At 36.0% G+C, this 23,930-nt stretch overlaps 1 protein-coding gene across 1 annotated transcript in view; it reads left to right on the forward strand.

Annotated features, from left to right (window-relative positions):
• The window catches only part of C5 (complement C5), a 42,317-nt gene that overhangs the window by 731 nt on the left and 17,656 nt on the right, over positions 1-23,930 (forward strand). The window contains exons 2-21 of the mRNA XM_072431727.1: positions 1,732-1,924; positions 2,731-2,893; positions 3,562-3,632; positions 5,049-5,140; positions 6,212-6,294; positions 6,596-6,686; positions 8,161-8,266; positions 8,548-8,674; positions 10,493-10,608; positions 14,681-14,872; positions 14,951-15,154; positions 15,528-15,737; positions 15,861-16,010; positions 16,647-16,776; positions 17,890-17,952; positions 18,233-18,451; positions 18,787-18,877; positions 20,302-20,384; positions 20,523-20,662; positions 22,016-22,234. Coding sequence (XP_072287828.1) covers positions 1,732-1,924; positions 2,731-2,893; positions 3,562-3,632; positions 5,049-5,140; positions 6,212-6,294; positions 6,596-6,686; positions 8,161-8,266; positions 8,548-8,674; positions 10,493-10,608; positions 14,681-14,872; positions 14,951-15,154; positions 15,528-15,737; positions 15,861-16,010; positions 16,647-16,776; positions 17,890-17,952; positions 18,233-18,451; positions 18,787-18,877; positions 20,302-20,384; positions 20,523-20,662; positions 22,016-22,234 — 2,743 coding nt within the window. The remainder of the gene's footprint in view (positions 1-1,731; positions 1,925-2,730; positions 2,894-3,561; positions 3,633-5,048; positions 5,141-6,211; positions 6,295-6,595; positions 6,687-8,160; positions 8,267-8,547; positions 8,675-10,492; positions 10,609-14,680; positions 14,873-14,950; positions 15,155-15,527; positions 15,738-15,860; positions 16,011-16,646; positions 16,777-17,889; positions 17,953-18,232; positions 18,452-18,786; positions 18,878-20,301; positions 20,385-20,522; positions 20,663-22,015; positions 22,235-23,930) is intronic.

A 23,930-nucleotide genomic window follows, 5' to 3' on the forward strand; every position in this document is an offset into this window, starting at 1 on the left:
GTAAAACCTTTCCTGCATGTTGTGACCGTAATTGTAAAATCCTGTATTTTAGAGTGCTGGTCACTCCATGTTCTGTTTTTGTGACAGAAGTAAAATGAGGTAAGTGATAATAGGCAGCTTCAAAGAAGAAGGGGACCTGATACTAGTGTAGGGAGTTTTTATTTTTTTATTTTAATTTTAATTTTCATTGAGTTTTTTCAAATAAAAAACTAAAAGTGTCAACAAATATAGGAAGGTAGCCAAGAAATATAAAGTAATAATTTAACAATTAAATGCAGGAGGTGTTCTTCTGGTGTAGACAAATGTTAGAGTGGCCTTACACAATGGGCCAGTTTGCCAACCCTTGGAACAATTTAGTAGAAAGAAAACATAGAGAAGGGTTTTTTTTTTTTGCAAACATTCAGTTGTGTTTATAGTTCAGTATCATAACAACAACAAACGGTAGTTATTAATCACAAGTCCAACAAAATAGGGGAAGTGTATCCCAGGTATTAAATGTAGGCCCTGCTTAGGCACTAGACAATCGTTTCTATAATTTACCCAGAATAAGGCCTATAGGTGGGATAAACCGAAACAGTACCCTAGACAACCTCTACCCTGGACAACACTCTAATACCACACAGAACACTGATTCCACCTCCACCACAGCCCCCCTCTCTACACAAATCGCCCTACACAATACAAACGCAACTCAAGGCAAGAAGTGCTACAAAAGCGATCATAGCGACCACATCCAACAGGATCAAAAGAGAAAACCTTCTACTATTGAACCATTGGCCCTAGCCCCCATCTTACCCCTACCCTCACCATCCCACACTCTAGAAACGATTAACATACCATTAGACACCCTCACCATCATCGACCATACCACTGCGACCAATCCAGTACCATCTCACCCTCTTACCATTCAGCCATCCACACACATTTCCCCACACCCTTAAGTTCGTTGCCATCTCTATCATCACCCAACCTATCACCGGAATTTGTCCCCCTACCCCCCTCCTAACCCACTTTTCCCATTGGTACCATTCTCAAAACCAGAAACATGGACTTTTTTTTTTTTTATTAATCAAGCACACTCATTTGGATACAATGATACTAAAACAAAAGATTTCCTTTGAAATATGTTACCTGTCACACCCACATTTTACAGCCTCCCTAAGGTCCACAAAAACCTACGTGACCCACCTGGCCGTCCCATAATAGCAGGCATCAACTCCATCTCAGCTAATGCAAGTGACCTCATTGATACATATTAAAGACCTTTTGTCACCAACCTCCCTTCATATCCGCTTTACGCAAAAATGATACTTCACTCCATCTGTACAACCAGTTTATCCTCTCCTTATTACAATACATTCTGACACGCAATACATTCACTTTCAACAATATCACGTATCTGCAAACCCAAGGAGTTGCGATGGGGACAAAGTGTGCCCTATCATACGCTAACCTATATCTAGGCGATTGGAGAAAAATCTATTCTCCAACATCAAATTTTCTCCCCTCCTTCCTCACATTAAGCTTTGGACCCGTTACATTGACAATATTTTGATTATCTGGGTAGGCCCACAATATTTGATAGAAGATCCCCACCATTCCATTCAGATTAACAACTATAACCTCAAATTTACCTTTTGTTCACATCCCACCGAGATTCCCTTTCTAGATCTAAAAATTACCATCTCCGAGGACTTGTCCATTCAAACCTCTTCTCTGTTCTCTGTGCAGGTACCTGGTGACAGGGCCCCGACTATGGAGAATTGGAGCTCAGGAAACTGTGGTCATCCAGGCCTTTGGGCAAAAGGAAACATTTCCCATAAAAATTTCATTGCTCAGTTTCCCAAACAAGATGACCACATATGCAACGCAGAGTGTTGATCTGACTCCAGCAAACAACTTTCAAGGGTTGGTCAGCCTCCTGGTATGTTTAGCTCTTGTAAATAAATTCAGCATTTAAACTAACCTAATGGATTTTAACTGATTCAGGGGACACATTTGGGCTGCTAAGTAAGTCTGCATACACGTGTTCAAAAAAGTGACAGATAAATGAACAAGCGCAGTACACACAGAGTTGTTCTATCCTATGGTGAGTGGAGGGGGGAAATGTACAAGCAGCACTGCTTAGCTCTTCTACATTGACTTGTACAGTGGTTGTTCACTGTCAGCTGTTCATGGATGTTCCAGGACAGATCCATGAACGTGCACATGTCAGATTCTTTCCCAAAATGAGCCTAACCATTTATACCTGGTGTGAATCATCTGATGTATATATAGCCTAACACTTATTTCCATCCTGGCGTTTATCTCCTGTAGCTTGGCAGCGCTCATAAATTATGCTGTATAGTTGTTGGTATTCCCATCTTCTAAATGTCTCTAATCTGGTTATTTTCTGGTTGTATTCCCTCTTCTTTATTGCCAACATCTGCCTGGGCCAGCTGAAACCCCAACCTGATACTGGTTCCAATGTATTAGGTTATACTCACATCATCAAGCTGAGCTGAGTGGATTGTCTGGCTTTACCAAGGTTTCGGGTGAAAGTAGGAAAAATTGAGGTTGCAGAAATTTTTCACCATTCTACCCATGGTTTCTATAACTTATTGTATGGAAAATTTTGTTGTATATGGCCACACAACCCAGATACCATGAAAACCTATTGTTAGCTATTAGAATTATTCCCACTATTGTAAATATTTCCTATTTATTTATTTCATTTCCGGTTTCCTACAGATTCAGCCTAAACAATTACCACGAAAAGGTGGTGTGATGCAGTACATTTACCTCCAAGCACAATCAAAATCTTTCACCAAAGAGGAAAAAGTGCCAGTTACTTACCAGAATGGATTCTTATTTATCCAGACAGACAAAGCTGTCTACACACCCGACCAATCCGGTAATTTAACAAAATGTTTCTCCCAACCACAAGGAACATCCTAGAGATTCTGTTCTCTATCAGATTTTGTATGGGTTATATAGACGGGGAAGCAGGCTGTACTTTCTGCTTAGTTGTTACCATTTCCTAATCTGCCTATCTAAATGCAATTTTAGACTTTATTTTGATTTATTGAAAACAAGAAACTTTATATGTGCTCAACTGGTTGCATCTAAGCAGGGCGCTTCCTGTACTGTGTGGTCTTTAGGTAACAATTACAGATTTGTGTTTGAAATATATTATGGAAAATAGGGAACAGTAGGTATAAAAAAATACTGTAAGTCACGTAAACAGTATCTGGCTGAACATTTACAGCAGAATATGACTTCATAGCATGTCAGTTGAAAGAAGCTTATCCCACATAACCTTAATATATTACATTTTTATTCCCTGGTTTATAAACACTTAAAGGTAAATTCTACATAGATAAAGCCCCAAACGTAAGGGGATTTATCAAAGTGTCAAATGAACTGAAGGCATACAAAGTATCATGTTTTATCTAAGCATGTGACCAAATAGAAGAGAAGCTCTTTTTTTTACAGCCCATGTATGTTACTTCTCCTTTTTGTAAATCAAGCCTATAGTGCATGTCAGAGATACCCTTTTTTTACTTGTTTTTATAACAACAGTGAAGGTGCGAGTCTATTCCATGGATGAAGAACTGAGACCAGCCCGCCGTAAGGTCACTCTCATTTTCATGGTAAATAGTTATGTAACTACATTGTTTTTATTCAGTTTATTGGCACATTGTAAGGCCCTGGTCAGCACCAGTACACACCAGATGCCAGACCTCCAATCTAACATCACAGTCTTAACCTTTAGTAAGCCCCTGCTCAGCCTTAGGAGACTGGTTGCGTCTCCCAGCACACGGTTGCTCCCCAGACTTAATGCACAAAGAATGGCTTGTGGGTATGGGCTGGCAGCGGACCATGGGCCCACAGATTAGGCAATTCAAGAACTAAAAGGCAAATTCAGAGTACAAAGCCAAAGTCATACACGGGCAGTGAGTCCACCAAACGAGGTACAGAGGGAGTAGACCCAAACAGAGTCAGGGGCAAAGGCAGAGGTCAGTCCAGGCTGTGTATAATTGATGGGTTGGGAACAGGCAATGGTCAGCACTAGTAAATAACATGAGATATACTCCAGCACAGATTAGCCCAGCTAAATGCTAAAAAAGGCACAGGAATCCGAGAACAGAGATGCTATAAGGACCCAGCAGCCAATGGCAGCATGGGATTTATCAAGAACCATTCTGCTTATCAGCTGCAGCACAGCTCCAAATCCCCTTCAGCTGTGCAGGAGATGCCAAGGAGAAAACACAGCTAAAAGGAAACAAGGATGCTGCAAGCCCCAGGGCACTAATTCCTAGAACTCCTCTGATGATGCAAGCACCTCGATTGGAGGGAATAGGCCGGGTGCATCTCCTAACACACATAAGTAGTTTTATTGAACATTTGAGTCCTATATATTTGGACCGAGGGGAACCTGGAAGAACACTAGTGCAGCAATTGTGACAGAACTTTGCAATTTCCAGTGCTGATATGCAGGCTTTACTTAAAGCTATTTCTAAAGCTTGTGTAAAGCTACTGAGATCTCAAATCTCAAAGCCTAACAAGACAGCACAGCAGAATTTACTCCCTAAATTTTGCTGTCTGAAACATCAGAAAATACATTACAATACATTAAGGACTTATAGCTCTGATTGCTATGTGTGTTTTTATATTTATTTCAGCTTAGGTTACTGAACTTTTGAAACATTTATTTATTCTTTATTTTAGGAAAAAATGCAAAATTGATGTTGAAAAAATGCAAAATTTTCATAAACAATATTTTGTATTTACATAAAAAAAATTATATATTTTAACCAATATTTTGATTTAACCTTAATGGTAATAAAGAAGAAAATATACATAAACCCCTCTACAATTCCTTTACAGTCTGGTATTACCAGGAAAACTGTTGGGATTTGAAATGTTTGAAAAAAGCTTTCTAGATCTGATGTTCTTTTGTATACATAAAGATGTGATTAATTATGTTTAGGCCTTTTAAGAATGATTCAAATAATGAGATATCAAATGCTTTGTAAAATAGACTGTATTTATGATTCAATTCACAGGATCCTGAGAAAGTGAAAATGGACCAGATAACACAAGATGATCTCACAGGTGTCATTTCTTTCCCAAGTTTTAAGATTCCTGCCAATCCCAGGTGAAAATCTGATCTTTATCTGCCTAGGAAGACTAGTGATCTTTTTTACCTGCTCAGGGATTTTTTTTTTTGCTCATACAGATATTTTTTATATCCAAATAATCACCTACCATCCTGTAAAATGTTATCGTCTAGTGCAGTTGTCTCTGTGAGGTTCAAAAGGTTGGCGACAGCTCGTCTAGTGTGAGGAAATTCCTGTACCTGTACAAAACTATGTTAATGTTTATATTTATGTGTGCTATAATGCTGAACCAGCCTAATGTTTTCTGTCATCGACAATTTTAGGTTGATGGGTTCCTATACATGAGATGATCCTCTAAATTGTCCAGTCTTCATTAGTTTACCAAACTTTTGTTACGTAGCACAAGTAAAAAACTAACTTATGTAAAGTTAGTTTGAAAGAAAACAAAAAGTCTTCCACTTTTTTTTTAGAGGCTCTACTGTGTAGCTTTATACTCATTTAGTAGAAGAAGCCTTTATGGTTTCTTCTTGCCTACCTCACCATAACCTTTTAGATTATACTTTTTCTTAGCTTAACTAATCAGACAATTTAAGTTTGCAAGTATTAGCTGCTACAATTTCTGGAATCCTCTACATGTCTTGCCATTTTCTATGCTCTGGTCTGGCTTGGCTTGAAGAAAACACTTCTGACTTTCAAATCTCCCTTTCAAATTTCCCCACTAATCACAATCTGCTCCTATTACATAATATTAAAGAAATGTGTGATTCTTAAAGAGACCTGGCTGCTTTTGGCTGCACTTACTACATTTGGACTGATGCCATATTCTGAGTCTTACTTAAAGTATCTTTCAGGTTGTACAAAACACTTTGTACAATGAGTCCTAAAAACTGTAGGTGGACAGAGTGCAATGTTATAGGTGGGTAATGGTAAGCCCTGACTTGTTTAATTTCTTGGAATGTTCAGCACTGAAATCTCCCCATTAAATTTTTACCTCTGTTTTTGCCCATTTTGTAATGTTGAGTGTTTTGTATATAACACATTAGGCCCTTTAAAATAGAAATGTACAGAACACTATATTACCTGCTGAAAATGTTTGTTTACTTGCACAGATATGGTTTGTGGAGTATAGAAGCTGCTTATGAATCTGACTTTGTAACGTCCAGTACTGTGAAATTTGAAGTAAAGGAATACGGTATAGTATCTTTCTGCCAGTACATTACATCCTAGTAAGATCATAAGATTTTCTGTGTGGCAAATTTCTTTTTTTTTCTCATTTTGGAGTTTTATGGGTGGGGGTGACGGCCAGGTTGAAACAATTTTTTTGTATACACATCCCATATGGCGGGCAAACAGCAAACAGTGATGTGTAATGGGAATACAAACAATACAACCAACACACCAAATATTTACTTTTCTCTATAAAGTAAAATCTTCCTTTCCAATTGATTTGTCCATGACTGCTTTATCCTAACATGCCTGTTTGTATCTTGCAGTACTTCCGAGATTTTTTGTCACCATTGAACCTGAACGCAACTTTATCAGCTCAGATACTTTCAATGATTTTACAGTCACTGTAAAAGCAAAGTAGGTTGTGAAATTTACCATTGTTTTTTTTTTCATTTTATGTCTGTAAAGAGAAAAGAATACTTGTGCTGCTTTCCATAGCATCAGGTTTGTTTACATATCTCATTTTCCTATTGGTATAAGTTGGAGAATGCAAGCTGTAAATTGATTGGTTGTTTCCAAAACATATACTGTTCCTTTGCTGCAGTTTTCATAAATCAGCTTGAACAAGTTATACCTGACAAAGCATTTGCTACCCTACATTTATTGCTGCATGAAGCTCGGCATTGTATTGTCATATACTGACACTGTGAGAACCTCACTGTGCCTGGCACACGTGTCACTGTGTGTGCCCACAGAAGATTATTTTCTTCACAAAAAGGCAAATAAAGATTGAAAACATCTATGAGCTTTATCACTACAGTTTTCTTTTATATTTTGGTTCAATCTAATACATTTTTTTTATTTTCAAATACAATTACTGCATTTTGTTCAATTTTCTTTTTTTTACTGTTTTTTGTACTTTAGGAAGCAAAGGAATATTAAAAACAGAATAAACATAATGCATTTCTCATCTGTGTTTTTTTTGCCTTCAATGTCAAATATTAAAAAACTGTAGCATTGTCAAATGCAGTGTATGTTTTTTCTTTTTGCTAGTAGCAATGGTCACTAAGATGAATTGGGAGGTTGAGAAGTGAGTTTAGACATTCTTACCAAGCAGTAATTGTACTTTGAATCAAGCCCTCACTGACCTCCTTTGCTGAAGGTACCATACATAATCCTTTAAAATTTTAGCAGGATTTGTTCATTTTATTCTCTTAACAGCTTAACTCAACTTGTCTCCCACCCCACTCCCAGTCAACCTGCTTTGTATGTACATTACAGATTGGAACAGATTGGAAGACTGAAAGTCTCTCCTGAGTGGGAGCTGAGCTGTTAAAAGAAAGTCTTTCTAAATGTTGAAGATGAATTGCTCCATAGCGCCTACAACTACAGAGATCAGTAAATGCTTATTTAAACATTCACTGTTTGTTAGGAATGTGTGAATATTTAAATGCCCATAGTGCAGACAAGTTTAAAACACTGAATTTAAAGCACAACTAAACCTTTGATCACTTAACTATTAACTATATAGGGCGCTGCCATCATCCTCCTTCTTTACTTCCTGAAGATGATCATTAGCTATCTTGATTGGCCATGCCGGGAATACGTAACTCCTGCACGGGCATGCAGAAGTTATTTCATTCCTGGCAGGCACAAGGGAAACCAAGATTGACAGATTTTCCTAACAACCAATGCTGAGCACATATGTAACTCAGCAAAATTTGACAGTTGGGTGGTGATCAGTCAGGTAAGAGCAGTTATTGCAGAATGGACATTCCTTGTTCTTTTTTCAATAACCACCTACCTGAATAGCCCATGGTAAAAGTTTCTTTTTCTACTTGTTTTATTTGTCATATTCACATGAGATTGTTTTTCTCCTGTTATTTTATAGATATTACTATGGTAAAACAGTTGATAAAGGCAAAGCCTTCATTCGATATGGATTAATTATAAATGGAGAAAGAAGGATGATGACACAATCAATAGACGTGTTGCAGGTAAAAAAAAATAACAGAATTAGCATTCAGCAATGCAACGATTTATTAGCTGGAAATTTATCACGTTACAATATATGACAGCACACTTTAGGTTTCATCTATTAAACTGTGGCACTATATTATATGTTGTGGGATGTCTAAGTCTCTTTTTGTTATTTTTTATTTTAAAGTACCAAGTTTTATTGACACAAAAAAATCTTTTCTTTTGTTTAATCTAGTGACACATTTATGATTTCTGCCTCTGAATAAATGTTCCTAATTCTAGTTGTTGTCACTCACAGATGAGCAATGGGGAGGCTGTATTCCAATTTAACAGTGAGCGTTCAGTGGATGAGCTGCAGTACTTTTCACTGGAAGAGCTGGATGGGGTTCATCTGTACATAACAGCAACAGTGGAGGAAGAGGAAGGTAATTATCCTTATAAAATGTCATTTGTGCTATGTATAGTGGGAAATGTTGAACACAATAAACAGCCCATGGCTGGGGTTTTAGATACATCTTTGACATTTTTTCAGATTAACATTTTCCTTGCAGTATGACTTTTGAGCACTCTTCACTTCCTTAGTTCTTCTCACTTCAGTTCATTTCAGATTCCTCATTTTTGTGCTTTGTAGGATTAGTGTACATGCCATATACTGAACATCCTGGAAGGTTCTGCTACTTTTACCATCTTTAAATCCAGCTCATAGTTTAGCGCCTGAAGATCAAAAAGGATTTATAGATTTTTGTTATTACTCAATTTTTTTTTTGTTTCTTTTGCAGTGGTAGGTAAGCAGTTTTAGATTAAGATTTCAGGTGCTCATGAGCCACCATTGCTGAGTAATAGTTTTTCCTATATTAATTCCTTAGTCTGATTGTCATACTGACCCACTGGCTTCAGCAAACCTGGAACAAGCATGCAGATAAGCCGAGTTGGCTTTAATTTGCCTTTGCTGATTTGCAAGTATGTTCCAGGTTTGAGATTAGGAAAATTTTAAATTCAGTGGATTAATTATGCCTTGGGAATGGCAAAATGGCAACAACCTTTTCAATTTAAATTTGACTGAACTATTAAACATTTTTAGAGTATCCTGGAAAGCGGTACTAGCGGTACAATATAGAGAATTTTTTTTTACTTTTTCAAAAAATTGCATGTATTCTAAACAAGCTTATTATACAGGACTCTCAGACAATGGTACATTTTAAATGTGCATCTAGTGCAGCCTTACACCAAAGGTTTTGGGAATGCCTGGTTACAAGGCTCTTCTGGTGCCAAGTGGTCAATAATAATAAACAATTTGACATTGCTGGCTTGAAACTAGCCCTTCCACAATGGGGCTTGCTCCAGAAGTTACTAAATTGCAAGAACTGTTCAAAATGGAATGGGCAGTGACCCTCTTACTAGTTCTGATGATTGTTGAATGAAAAAAAGGAAAAGAGAAGATTTATAATTCTTGTTGCACTGATTTTATTGTTTAAACTGTTAATTAGGAAATCAGCTAATATTTAAGGATACCTGTAATTGTAAAAGTGATATGCTATGTTCGTTTATTATGTTATTTTTACATTTAGTCTGGTTTAAAAAAGGTTTAACCTCAAAAAAAATAAAAAAAAATAAAATAAAAATCAGTGGATCAGGTAGAAACCAGGCAGCTAGAATTTGTAAAAGAATGTGAAGAATGTATGTATATATATATATATATATAATATATATATATATGAAGAAGTCTTTTGCTAAACACAGCTAAGGTTGTGGGTGATCTTAGAAGCTGAGCTGATCTGTACCATCTTGAAAATCTCTAATGACCAAGACAAGCTCTGCAGTTGTTTCTTTTTGAATATCAAAGCACAGCTTGCTCCAAAAGTTATTAAATGTCTAGGCTCCATACATTTTTTTTTGTTTTGTGATTAATATTGAGGATTTTATACAGTATCTGACACCATGCTGCCTAATATTATGTTGAGACAAACATCTGTCCTAATTGCATTTCCTAAAATAATGTACCTGTTCTAACTTACATACAAATTCAACTTAAGATCAAACCTAAGAATTTAGAACCTACCTCCCTTTTTCGTATGTAACTTGGGGACTACATGTACTGGTATACATCTGCTAGTTACTGTTCTGTGGGCTTTCATAGACCTTTCACTTACTGTATGGATGTTAGTGGCAGTTAAAGCTTTATATTTTTTTATGCTGCAAATTATCAAAATGTAAATGATCAAAATATGCAATGCTTCCATCAGGCGCCCAATCTGAAGAAAGCGAGAACTCCAATGTAAAATACATTTTGACACCGTACAGACTGACACTTATAGCAACACCTCTGTTCGTGAAACCAACATTGCCCTATCATATAAAGGTAAGAGCTACAAAAAGGTTAGTTGAAGTCGTTAAAGGAACTGTCACTTTAAAGCTGCACACTGATTCTAGTGTAGTGTAATAATGGAAATCAAATCTGAAACTCAAAGGCAGTTGCAGCTTCTGGCCAACACTCTTATTAAAGGTCTCCTTTCAAGAAAATGGGAACAGAACCACATTTCAATAAAGTTTGACTGGTTCACCTTAGGGTAAACCTACCCAAAAATCTTTAAATGTGATTTTTAGATTGGATAATATGAATTAAAAATCCAGATAGAATGTAAGGAAATTTATTGTACAGCTTAAAAAAATGCCCCTGTTCAGAGAAAAGTTAGTACTGTAGTCAGTGAAGAGATGACATAATAGAATGTCAAGTTAATGTGGAGACACCATGAAATAAAGAGCTAGATCATAAAGAAGTAGGGATTTGATTTGTTCTGTATAGAGAAGAGGTATTGTAAAGACCCCATAGTGTTTTAGCTGATACTGTGTGATCCCCTGAGATGGCATAATAGGCTCTGTATGGAATAATTAGCACATCCCATCTGTATGCTTCCTTTTTATGTGCCAGGGCATTTACAATAAAACCAAGCATTTTTAAAGTGTACCATATGAAAGCAGTAATTTAGGCCTGCATATGTGAATATTGGGTATTATTTCTGTAATCAAATGCATTTAGACCTTCTAATAATTTAGAAGGCATATGAAATCTGGTGAGTATGTGTTTTTCCCTAAAGGCACATCTGTATAGGAGAAAGGGGACAATGTGAAGAAAAAAGAAATATGAGATTGCACAGTAAAAAATTTACTGAATTGATTAGTAATGGCAAACTTTCTGAAATTGAATTATTGTTTTCATATGCACTTCATTGATTTTTGCTGTTGAAATAGGAAAAAATGATTGCTGAACCAATCAATAAGCACAGATGTTGTGATAAGAATACTTATTGTTTTTGGCAGTTGTATGATAAAATGATAATGAAAAATAACATTTGATTTATACAATATACACTGGCTACACATATTAATATTTAACATTTTTTCTGTGTGGAGATATGATTGAGCTGACATTGTGAGGTACATAGGTACTCAGTTCTAGTTCTTATGGGCCACATGAAGGATTTTCATATAAACTCTGACTCCTTGTAAATGATTTACTGCTATATTTGGAACACCATAAGATAAAGAGGTAATTGGCTCTGTTTTAAAGGAATAGGTGGCTCCGTGGAGGAGGTGGAGGGTACCATAGAACACCGTAGAATATAGTGTTTCTTGGTACTCTATGGTGTACAGAATTATTCTAGTTCAAGACAGGACTAATATTATGTAAACTAAAAAGTTAAGGCATTAGGAAGTATAGTTCTGTCTGATCCTGTGTAGTGTAGAATAGTTGGAATAAGTAGGGAGAAAACTTAATATGTTGAAGTTGATGTTGAATTGTTGGGACCTTAGGTAGTAGAGTAATTGTAGGATATTATGCAGATTTGGTAAAAGATTGTATTTTGGATTGCATTTCCTCCATAAATGTGTAATAGTATCTTTAGTCAGTTGAAATTCTATAGTGCAGAGAGTTAAACTAGAATGAAATAAAGTGTTAGACAATTATGACACTAATGTCTATCTACTCCATTCATCCACTAAACCCATCAGTTGATGTTTCTCAAATCTCTTAATTACAAAGGATTTTTTAATATATTCAGTGTATTTCAGGTTCTGAATCCAGAAATAACATCAGTTTAATTGAATTGGCTCTAGTTCTTGTGATACAGGAATCGGCATTATTTTCATGAAACTTTCATTAGCCTTCTTTTCATTCATATATTTTGTTTTTTTTTAGAGAATATGATTTCTTCAAGAGGAAGTTGTTTAAATTACCCTAATGTATTTTACTACATTTGTGGTGAATATTTTATAGCAAAAACAGAGAAGAAACATTACAGAATTTGTGAAACAAGCATATCTTACATATTTTGGTATTAAACTGGGAGACCAAGATAAGTACTGGCCTCCCCATATTGTATGGAAAACTTGTGTAGAGCGTCTATGTCAGTTGAACATGGAAAACTGAAAAGTTTAGAATTTGGTGTACCTATGGTATGACGAGAGCCCAAAAATCATCATAATGGTTTGTATTTTTGTGCTGTGAATGTAAAAGTTTTCAATCGTTACAAGACAAACAAGTGGGAGTACTCTGATTTGGAATCAGCAAGATGACCTGTGCCGCATGGTGCTGATTTTCCCATACCAGTGTTCAGTACACTCCCTGATATTCCTGTGTCTGACATGGAGGATATACAGGGTATGGAGTGTAATCCAGGAGTTAGCAGTGGAAGTGAATATTTAGGAAGTGTTTCATCAAACCAGCAGTTATCCCAAGAAGAGCTCAATGATTTAATACATGACCTAAGTTTGTCAAAACAAGCATCTGAACTTTTAGCATCCAAGCTAAAAGAAAAGCACTGTCTGGGAGCGGAAGTTAAAATATCGGTTTATAGGCCAAGAGAGGTGACACTTCTACCATATTTCAGTAAGGATGAAGACTTCATGTACTGTTGTAACATCCCTGGACTACTAGCCCATATGGGAGTACCAGAATACCGAGCAGAAGATTGGCGGCTTTTCATAGACCGTTCCACTCGAACTTTGAAATCTGTTTCACTGCATAATGGCAACTGCTATGCATCAATTTAAATAGGTCACTTAACAAAACTTAAAGAAGAATATGAAAATATCCAAATGGTCTTACAAAAGATTTGCTATCATGAACACAAATGGTCAATATGTGTTGATTTAAAAATGGTGAACTTCCTACTTGAATAGCAAAGTGGATACACAAAGTACTTATGTTTCATCTGTTTGTGGCATAGTAGAGCAAATCAGGACCACTGGAAAAAAGTGACATGGCCTCCAAGGAAAAACATGAAAAAAGGTGAAGCGAACATCATTAATGAGCCAATAACGAACAAAAAAGTTGGGATTAATGAAGCTCTGAACAAGTATGGTGATTGCTTCAGATACATTTGTAGATTCTTCCCTGGATTGAGTAATGAAAAATTAAAAGCAGGAATCTTTGATGGACCCCAGATTCAGAGACTGAAAAATGATTCAAATTTACATGACTGATACTGAAGCTTCTGTCTGGCACAGCTATGTCATGGTTGTCAAGAACTTCTTGGGTAAACATCAAACTTCTTTTGGTAAAGCACAAAATTATGAAGAACTGGTACAAAACTTGCTCTAAAACTTTGAAACATTTGGGTGCTACTATGAGCATAAAGGTATCTCCATAGCCATTTGCAAAAATTTCCAGAAAACCTTGGCGATTTCAGTGAGTAAGAAGGGGAGAGGTTCCATCAAGATATAAAGGTGATGGAAGAAAGGTATCAGGGCAGTTGGGATAGACACATGATGGCAGACTACTGCTGGAGCCTTCGTGATTGTCTTGATCATCAGCATAAAAGGAAATCATACAAACTGAGTTTTTCAATGACCTCTTTGTGATTAGTTCTGTAAATATACTGAATACATTGAAATTAGGTATTTTAAAAATTAAATTTTGTATACGTAGGCATATCTAGTTTAATTTTGCTTAATTTTCATGTTTCATTAGTTTTCATTGAGGGTATTATTGAGGTTATTATTTCAAAAACTAGAGCCAATCAAGCAAAACCAATACCATATTTGAATATTTGCATCAAACATAACCTAAAATGACTTTAATCTGTTTGGCAAGAAAATGTTTGTTGACCAGTGTTTTCAGTTCAAGATTTAGATAATTATTGCTGTTCTCTTACACAAATTAAGAAATAATGTAGCCCAGATTAGTCCTGGGGTTCAGAAAAAATATGATCTGTTAGTGGGCCTTGAGAATCAAAGATGAGCATCACTGGCACACACATTTGGTTATTATGGCATTGAGAAATGGCACAAACATTAATATAGTGGCATAATATGCTGCGGATGAATATGAATATATAGGTAATTAAAACAGTTTGGAGTGTACAACTGGTACAGTACAGTGATGATAACCTATGCCTATTTTTGGTACAATTCACACGCTTCTTTCTGATTAGGTTCAGCTGAAAGACACTCTGAACAACCCTATAGCAAGGATCCCCCTTATTCTAAGCGGTGAATTCATCCAAGAAAATGGCGAATCTACTTCTGTTGATAATGATAAAGAAATAAGACAAAGGACAGACATTAAGGGGACATCTGTGTTTGTCATCAACATCCCGGCAGATGTCACAGCCCTGGATTTTAGGGTGAGTTCTACTTCAGTATAAAGAATGGATAACTTCCTTCAACAGCAGCTATAAAATATTTTCTACTCTGTTCTCCAGATTAAAACAGATGATCCAAAGCTTCAAGAGGAAAACCAAGCAACAGTGGGGTTTCAGGCCACGTCCTACAAGTCGCTGACTAAAAGCTATCTATACATTGACTGGGCAAGAGAGAACAGAATTTTCCAAGTTGGCAGTTTTCTAAATGTCAACATATTTCCAAAAAGTCCTTACCTACACAAGCTAACCCACTACAGTTACTTGGTATGTCTTTATGATATTCCCTTTGTCAGATTTTCCCTTAAGATTACAAAGTTCAACTGGACAGTGCCAATAGATGGTTCCATACATTATACTAATGTGACAATAAAAAACAAACAAACTAGTACTATTAAGTGATTATTGCATGATCCACCCTAATCTGATCTTTATACACACAGATAGTCTTCTGAAATGGTTAGAACCATATTAAATATTAATTCATGTCATGGTAGTCAGTAGGAAATCAAATAATCCATTTAAATTGTCAGTAAAAGAGAGATTACATCCATTCCATTCCATCCAGATCAGATTACTGAAAACATATTTCCAGCATAAGAATGGTATATTTTGACGATTGGAGTGTCTCACCATATAGATCATATCCAAGGGGAAGATCATCAAATATGAAACAGTGAACCGGGTTCCTGACTCTGTCTCCCAGTATCTAAACATTCAGATAACAGCGAATATGGTTCCGTCTTTCCGTCTACTTGTATACTATATTATTACTGGAGAATCAACTGCAGAGCTCATTGCAGATTCCATCTGGGTGGAAGTCCATGAAAAGTGTCTTAATAACCAGAAGGTGAGCCAGGAGTACCGAAGATAATACCATGAACAATTTATATTAGAAAAGTTGTTAACTCTGAGTACAATACTTTACAGGACACCAAACTCTGATCTAATATACCTTTTCTGCATCTTTCAGGTTCAACTAAGCGCACCTGGGGGGACCTTCAAACCAAAGGAAAATGTAACCCTAAATATGAATGGCCTAACTGGCTCCATAGTAGCACTCTCTGCTCTTGATGTTGCTATTTATGATGTCACTAAAAAGTCCCAAAGACCTTTGGAAAGAGTTAAGTAAAACAAAACAAAAACCAAAAATCTGCACATAATTTTGAGACATTTACAGAAAATGTTGAAAGACCTAAGCTTAGTCTATGCTGTCTTCAAACAAATATATATATATACTTTTTACTAATATATTTAGTAATATTACTGTAATGAAGCTGTAAGGATATACAGTATACAATGACAAATTATATAAAATCAATAACCCATTCTCATCAAAGTTATCTAAAGCTTTAATGGTACATTTTATCATGGGAGTTATCAAGGACCAGCAATGTTGATTTATTGCTTGTGTGTATAACAGCTCATTATTACCTGACAGTGATCTAAGTAACCTATATATCCACCACCAGGCATTAAAAAATACAGTGAATGATCTGTATGATGTGTGAATTAGATAAGAAATGTATTCCTGATAATCATTACACTTTAAAAATGCCTCATACCCAATATGGGAGCAGCACTCCGTAGTAACAGTTAGATGTCTCTGCTACCCAGTTTTTGCAATGTCTGCCCTGGCTGTCACCATATAACAGCTTGTACTATGCATAGGTGAAGTTTATATTTTACATTTTACAGTTTACATTGGAAACAAATTATACCCTGCAATTGCTATGTTAACATTTTTTCTTTGTGACAGGTTTTTCAGAAAATAGAGGAATCAGACTTGGGCTGCGGAGCCGGGGCTGGCCAGAATAATGTGGATGTCTTCCAAACGGCTGGTCTTACATTTTTAACAAATGCCAACATCCAGGCTGCTCAGAGCACAGGTAAGAGTGTAGTACAAAAGTCCGTTATCTGTTGTTTGTAAGCAAATCTTAGATCAAATGTATTGTTATACAGAGAGCTCTCTTTTTATCCAGATTTAATGTATGTAATTTTTGTTTGCTGAGCCACCATTGTGTTTGAAATATGCACTTGATTCAAAAATAATGCAAATCACTCAAGTGCCTTGGAGTAAGCTGGATCATGTGGAAATGATATCTATATATACATTATAGGGTACAGAACCATTCTACACCTGAATCCATCTACTACCATAGAGGCAATAAAAACATCTGGCCCTTCACTGATTTCCCTATCTGAAAACACTGAAAATTATCTTCCGTCCTCTGCACCCATCTTCCCCTTAGTTGCTAAAAAGCAAAATTGTTATCTTCATCCTGTAACTATCTACCACCCTAGTGGCACTGAAAAGTGTCCGCTGAACCCATATCCCACTATTGCAGCAATAAAAAAAGAATCATGCAAAATCTTGCACCTCAGTGGCATTTAAAAGCCTCTTTTTTACTGTTTACCTATAACCCTAACAGCACTGAAAAGCATTATGTGCCCATAGAAGCTGTTTCCTACTGTGAAAGCACTATAAAGCATCACTTGCCCAGGCACTATTCTTTTACCCTGGCAGTGCATAGCACTTTTAGGCATCATCTGTCTCTCCTGTCAAAGTGTGTTTAGAACCACCTGCTCTTGTACCCAAATCCCTCCCTAACAACTATGTATTTTGAATTATACCCATAAAACACTTTTACCATTGTTTTCAGTGTGGATCAAAAGTTCCATTTGTTTACCTCATGCTACCATTATGCAATTTTTAGAAGATTAGCTGTATTTCCTTTCCAGCTCTGTTCTGTTATATAGCAAAGCTCTTGTATCCTACGGAAGTAAATTATTTCTGTTGTCCTTGGAGAAAACTGAAGTCAGTTGTTGCATCTCCTCAACTCCTAGAAATAAACAGCTCCAAATGAAAATCTGTACACAGAGCAAAGTAAATTTAGTCATTAAAAGCTGCTAAAGAGCATGTAAAAGTAAAAAAAAAATTCATTGTAAGGTGCATAATACTTTAGTTGAAATTCTAACCACAATCCAATTATTCTTCCCAGAGTGGAGGTGTGATGCAATACTAAGGAGCAAAAGATCACTCGAGGATGAAATCAAAAGAGAAGGTAATTTACCAGATTCCTCAAAATACAAGTGTAAAAAATACAAGTGGACCTTTTTCAGATTTTGGATGGTATGGGAATACTCTGGCTGGCTTCTTAAATGGTCAGAATTAAGACCAATCACAAGATGTGAGGATGAAGATGAGGCACTCTGCTGGCACTCTGCTTTTCATTTGAAATTAGTGTATTTTTATAATAGTATAGAACATTTTATAATTCATGTTTTCATGCCCAGATGTCTTCTATAAATTACTAAATAGACATAACTGTTCTCCTCTTAAAGCCAGCAAATTCCAAAATGAGAGCGTTAAGAAGTGCTGCATAGATGGTGGGACCAATTTAATAAATGAAAACGAGTGCAAAAAAGGAACAGAGCGAGTCATGAAACTGAAACCAAACTTTCCAATATGTCCAAAGGTGTTTGCAAAATGCTGCCAGCAGGCCAAACAACTGAAAGAACAGCTGGACAAGGAGCACAAAGAACTGCAATTAGGAAGGATGTGTAAGATTTATCTTACTGTACCAGATATCAAATTACAGTTCCTAATATTATAGGACTAGATAACACTGACATATCCTGTAATGCCGTACAATGAACACAAAATCATTTTAGTCTGTACACCACAAATGCTTAGACTCTCCACAATGAAATTATAGATTCATGCAGCTCTGACATGTTCCACAGTGCTGTACAAGATACACAAAGGTACTTTCATTAAAATCACCAGAAGAGCTTACAATCAAATCTTACCATCACAATCACTGAGCTGTTTATGTTTCAGTTAGTAAAGGACAGATATTTCCATAATGTATTTGATGTTTTAATTTTTCTTCCAGATATCAGGACAGTTTTTAATTTGGATGAGCCAGAAATCCGTAGTTTTTTTCCAGAAAGTTGGCTTTGGGAGGAGCATTCCATTACAGACAGGTATTAAAGAGATTATGTAGACAAAAATATTATTACCACTCCCTTTAGATGTCTATGACTTTAAATTAAAAGTACATCTATGTTTCAGTAGGATGTGTAAAATCGGCATCTGCATGCCTGTAAATTACCAAACTTGTAATCTACAAGAATGACACCTGACAGTAATACACTGTACCAGTTGTAGCTTTTCTGAAAATTCATTGTTGTTCTTCTGTTTGATGAGTTTTTATGTAAACATTGCTTAGCCTTAACCACCTGGGCGTTTCACTGATGTCTGGATTTCTGTACCAAAAGCGTTACACTGTTTTTCATGAAATTTTTTTTTTTAAATTGTAGACCTGTAACTTACAGAAATATGTCCGAACAAGGGTCTAGTAGATATCCTGAATATAAAAGTTTGAAACACAATCATGTAAAAAAGAATTAACTTTAATAATAAAATTAAATAAAAAACACAAAAATCAGCTTAAACAAGAATACATAAATAAATAATAATAATAAATAAATAAATAAATAATCCGTCACATATCAGACCTATAGACAAAACCACATAAATATATTTTGTATTATATTGTATTGGATTGGATACAGGACTTTGTATTAAATCCAATACAAAATATTTGAATTTCCTGCTACGACCCCCGTCAACGGGCGTATGCACTGACATCATCAGGAATCGTCGAGGGAGCGTAATTGAACGTGGGGTGTTCTAATTCTTTCTGTACTTCCATGCAAAAAACGTTACATTTTTTGCATAGAAATTTATTGTAGATTGTAGGCTATAATTCTTAGGCATGACTCACCGAAATATGTCCAAAATTTAATAAATTTATTAATAAACTTTAAAATTTTTTTTTTTATAAAACATTATAAAAAAAAAAAAATAGTGAATAATGCAATGTAACTGTACAGTAGCTTATATAATATATATATAATACAATTATATATATATTATATAAAGATTTCTTTGTATTGGACTCAATACAGCTTTTTTGTATTGAGTTCAATACAAAGTTATTTGAATTTCCCGCCCCGCCTCCTGCCCGCACCAACGCTTGCAGCGACGTCATCGGGAAACCCCGGAGATCGTCACTGTACACGCCGGATGAAGACAGAAGAGGACAGACGTCTCCGGAGGAGCTGCGGGGACAAGGTAGGTATTTTTTTTTCAGTTGTAATCCGATTGTCATACAATGTTGCATGACAATCAGATTGCACTGTAATGCGTGTTTATATTTTTAGCTACCCCGCGCCTGGTTCGGGGTAACCGATAGTAGCAAGTTTTCTTACCCTGAACCAGGTTCAGGCTAACCGCCCAGGTGGTTAAACTCATTATCCATTATGAAAGTTTTTGACAGATCACACTTATGGAATACAGTTGTATATTTCACCATAAATGAATTGACTTGCCTGTTTTTCCTCAGAGTCGGAAATAAGAAGGTGCAAATAAGTCTTCCAGACTCCCTGACCACATGGGAAGTGCAAGGATTCAGCATGTCTGAGAAAGGTGAATGTCTTAACCTTAGCGCACAGACTTTCCAATTTACTAAAATATATGCAATGAATGTGGCTGTGCTTTTCCTTCTAGTCAACTGCTTTGTCTACAAAGGCTTACCCTGCACTAATTCTGCATGTGATCTTCTAGGTATCTGTGTTGCTGATCCACTATCCTTAACAGTGTTTAAAGATTTGTTTCTGGATGTCCAACTGCCTTACTCCGTTGTGAGAGGGGAGCAAGTCCAGATTAAAGCAACTGTTTACAACTATCAAAATTACAAAGTCACGGTAATCAATTCATTTTCTTTACCCTAATACTTGAGATATAAAATACTTTTACATGCCTTATATGCCAATTAACATTCAAAAAAGTGCCCAAATTGAACCTGTCATACCAAAAAAATAATAATGTTTTTAGTGCCACCTATCAGGTAAATATCCCTTTTCCCAACATCCCACACTCCAAAGTATTAAGCTTTGTACAGATACTAAATTATCATCACTGAAGTGAAAATCTAGAGTCTGTACAGCTGTCAATAAACAACCAACAGCTAGTGGACACTACTTTTTTCTACCGTTTTTTTTTCCTCTTTCTCCTCTCCATAGCACAAACAGCACTGTCTACGCTCTCTCTAGAAATTATCATTTCCAGCAACAATTATTGCCACTAAAGCTTAACCCTCAGTTGGCAAAAAAATTGCCCATTTGGTTAGGAAGTGGCATTACTTGGGTGTGGAAATTAGGAGTTTAAATCAAGGCGTGCTGGACATGTGGAGGTTTCTTAGGTGTATTTAGCTTGGTACTGTGGCTATGTTAGACAGCACACACACATAGATTAGCAAATGATTGACCTCATGATTGACCTTAGGCTAATGACAGATGACCAAGCACATTCATTAATGATGCATTTTCCATTTTGATTGCAATGCCTTCTAAAATGATTATTTACTAGTATATTTCCCTTATAATTCTTTAAAACATAACTACTTTTTTAACAACACAAATTGCAAACAATTAATTCCCTTTGTTTGTCCAAATCATGTATTTTTCTTCCCCTACAAAAAAAAAATTATTTCAGAAACATCCAATTAGCTGTTTAAAAACAATGATAAAACTGTTTAAAAACAATGGTCTACACATGTGTTTTTATTCACAACTAAGGTGTGTGTGAATAGGCTTGACTTGCAGTGTAGATTTGACATTAGTTTAGGATGTTGAGGATAAGAAATAATTCAGGGATGCATCCACATTTGACCTACAATTGACATGCTTTAAGCTACTCTTGCACTTCTATAGGCATTTATAGAGATAAGAAGTTTTGAAATGAACAACAGCTGTCAGTCACTTATTCAGATTAAACATTGATTGTCTTGTGTGTTTGAAAAATTGAAGAAAACTCGGTATCCCAAAGAAAACTATAAAAATATGGAACATCAAGTATGTAAAATGTAATTATTTAAGTAATTTTAATTTTAAATGTTCGGATTATACCCTTACAATATGTTGTTACTGAATATTTCCTTTTAACAGTTAAATAATCATATATATGAACCCTGTTTATGTCTTATTGTTAACGTATAATAAATGTCAAATGTTGATTTTTATTTCCATGAGAACTGAGTATGAATCTCCTCTTTGCAGGGTTGTGTCAGTGTGTCAGTAAGTAAAGACGTCTGTCAGGTGAGCGATTCGTCCTCCAGTCGATACAAAAGGCCAAGGGGTTGCCATGATGAAATCCATCCACTGACTCCCAAGACATTTACTTTTAATCTTCTTCCTCTGGAACTTGGACTCCATCCTGTCACCTTCACCCTGGAAGTCCCCAGAAAGGATATTGTGATCAAGACCCTGCAGGTGGTGGTAGGTGCTTCAAAATAATCACAAAAAATGTCAAATTTTAAGACACAAACCAGGCCAAGGTAACCTAAGCCTATGGTAGATAGGTAGGTATGGTAACCTAAGTTGGTAGATTCAGGGACATGGGAAGCTAAAATTATGTACAGATTTCCTTGACAAGTTAGACTTAGTTCAGTAAACAACAGTATTATGGTCTCATTGGATTGTACACATCCACCATCATCATCAGCAGCAAAATGCATAAAATAAACAACGAATAAGAAAATGAAACACCACACACATGTGGAAAAAGTTTGGTGGTGGCCCTTTATTAGGGTTTTATATTAAAATTTAACTTGAACGTACAGGTAGTCCCTGAGTTACATACAAGATAGGGTTTGTTCTTAAGTTGAATTTGTATGTCAATCAGAACAGGTACATTATTTTAATAAAGGCAACTAGAACAGATGCTTGTATGAACATAATATTAGGCAGCACGGTGTCCGCTACTGTATAAAATCCTCACTTTGAGCTAATCACAAACAAAGCAAAAAAAAAAACTTTATGGAGCCTAGACATCCATTAACATCTGGAGCAAGAAAAGAAACAACTGTCTTGGTCATTAAAGAGTTACAGGAGGTTGCAGAAAGAGCTCACCCTCTAAGATCACCCAGAACCTCAGCTGTGTTTAGCAAAATATTTCTTCTGCAAGTCATGCGAACCACCGCCTTCCCCCCCTCCAGCCCTTGTTCATATCTAGGAGACGTCTGTATGTAACTGTAATCATAAACCTTGTATAACCAAAAATCATAGGCTACGTACACACGTGCAATATTGTCGTTGGAAACAAACGATTAATAACTGATCATCCGATAACACAGCTCATCTTAAAAAAAACATTTTTCACCTGCCACAGATTTGTTAATATATTTTGTGCATTTCAGGTCTGCTGAATCCAGAAATGACATGAGTTTCATTGAATTGGGTTTAGTTCCTGTGATACAGGAATCAGAATAGACGATTTTACCAACAAATTAAACCAACACAGCATATTATTATCAATTTTATTTACACAGATGTTTTGCATTTTATATAATAAATGTAGCATTATTTTCATGAAACTTTCATTTGCCTTCTTTTTATTTATACATTTTTTTTTTTTACAGAAATATGAGTTCTTCAAGAAGAAGTTGTTTAAATGACCCTAATGTATTTTGCTACATTTGTGGTGAATATTCTCAGCAAAAACAGAGAAGAAACATTACAGAATTTGTGAAACAAGCATATCTTGCATATTTTGGTATTAAATTGGGGGACCAGGATAAGTATTGGGCTCCCCATATGGTATGCAAAACTTGTGTAGTGTGTCTACGTCAGTGGAAAAATGGAAAACTGAAAAGTTTGAAATTTGGTGTACCTATGGTATGGAAGGAGCCCAAAACTCATCATAATGATTGTTATTTTTGTGCTGTGAATGTAAAAGGTTTCAATCGTTACAAGAAAAACAAATGGGAGTTTCCTGATTTGGAATCAGCAAGATGACCTGTGCCGCATGGTGCTGATGTTCCCGTACCAGTGTTCAGTACACTCCCTGATTTTCCTGTATCTGACATGGAGGATTTACAGGGTTTGGAGTGTAATCAAGGAGTTAGCAGTGGAAGTTAGTATGAAAAAGTGTTTCATCAAACCAGCAGTTCTCCCAAGAAGAGCTCAATCATTT

This window comes from Pyxicephalus adspersus, chromosome Z (genome assembly GCF_032062135.1).
Source record: "Pyxicephalus adspersus chromosome Z, UCB_Pads_2.0, whole genome shotgun sequence".
Classification (NCBI taxonomy): Eukaryota; Metazoa; Chordata; class Amphibia; order Anura; family Pyxicephalidae; genus Pyxicephalus; species Pyxicephalus adspersus.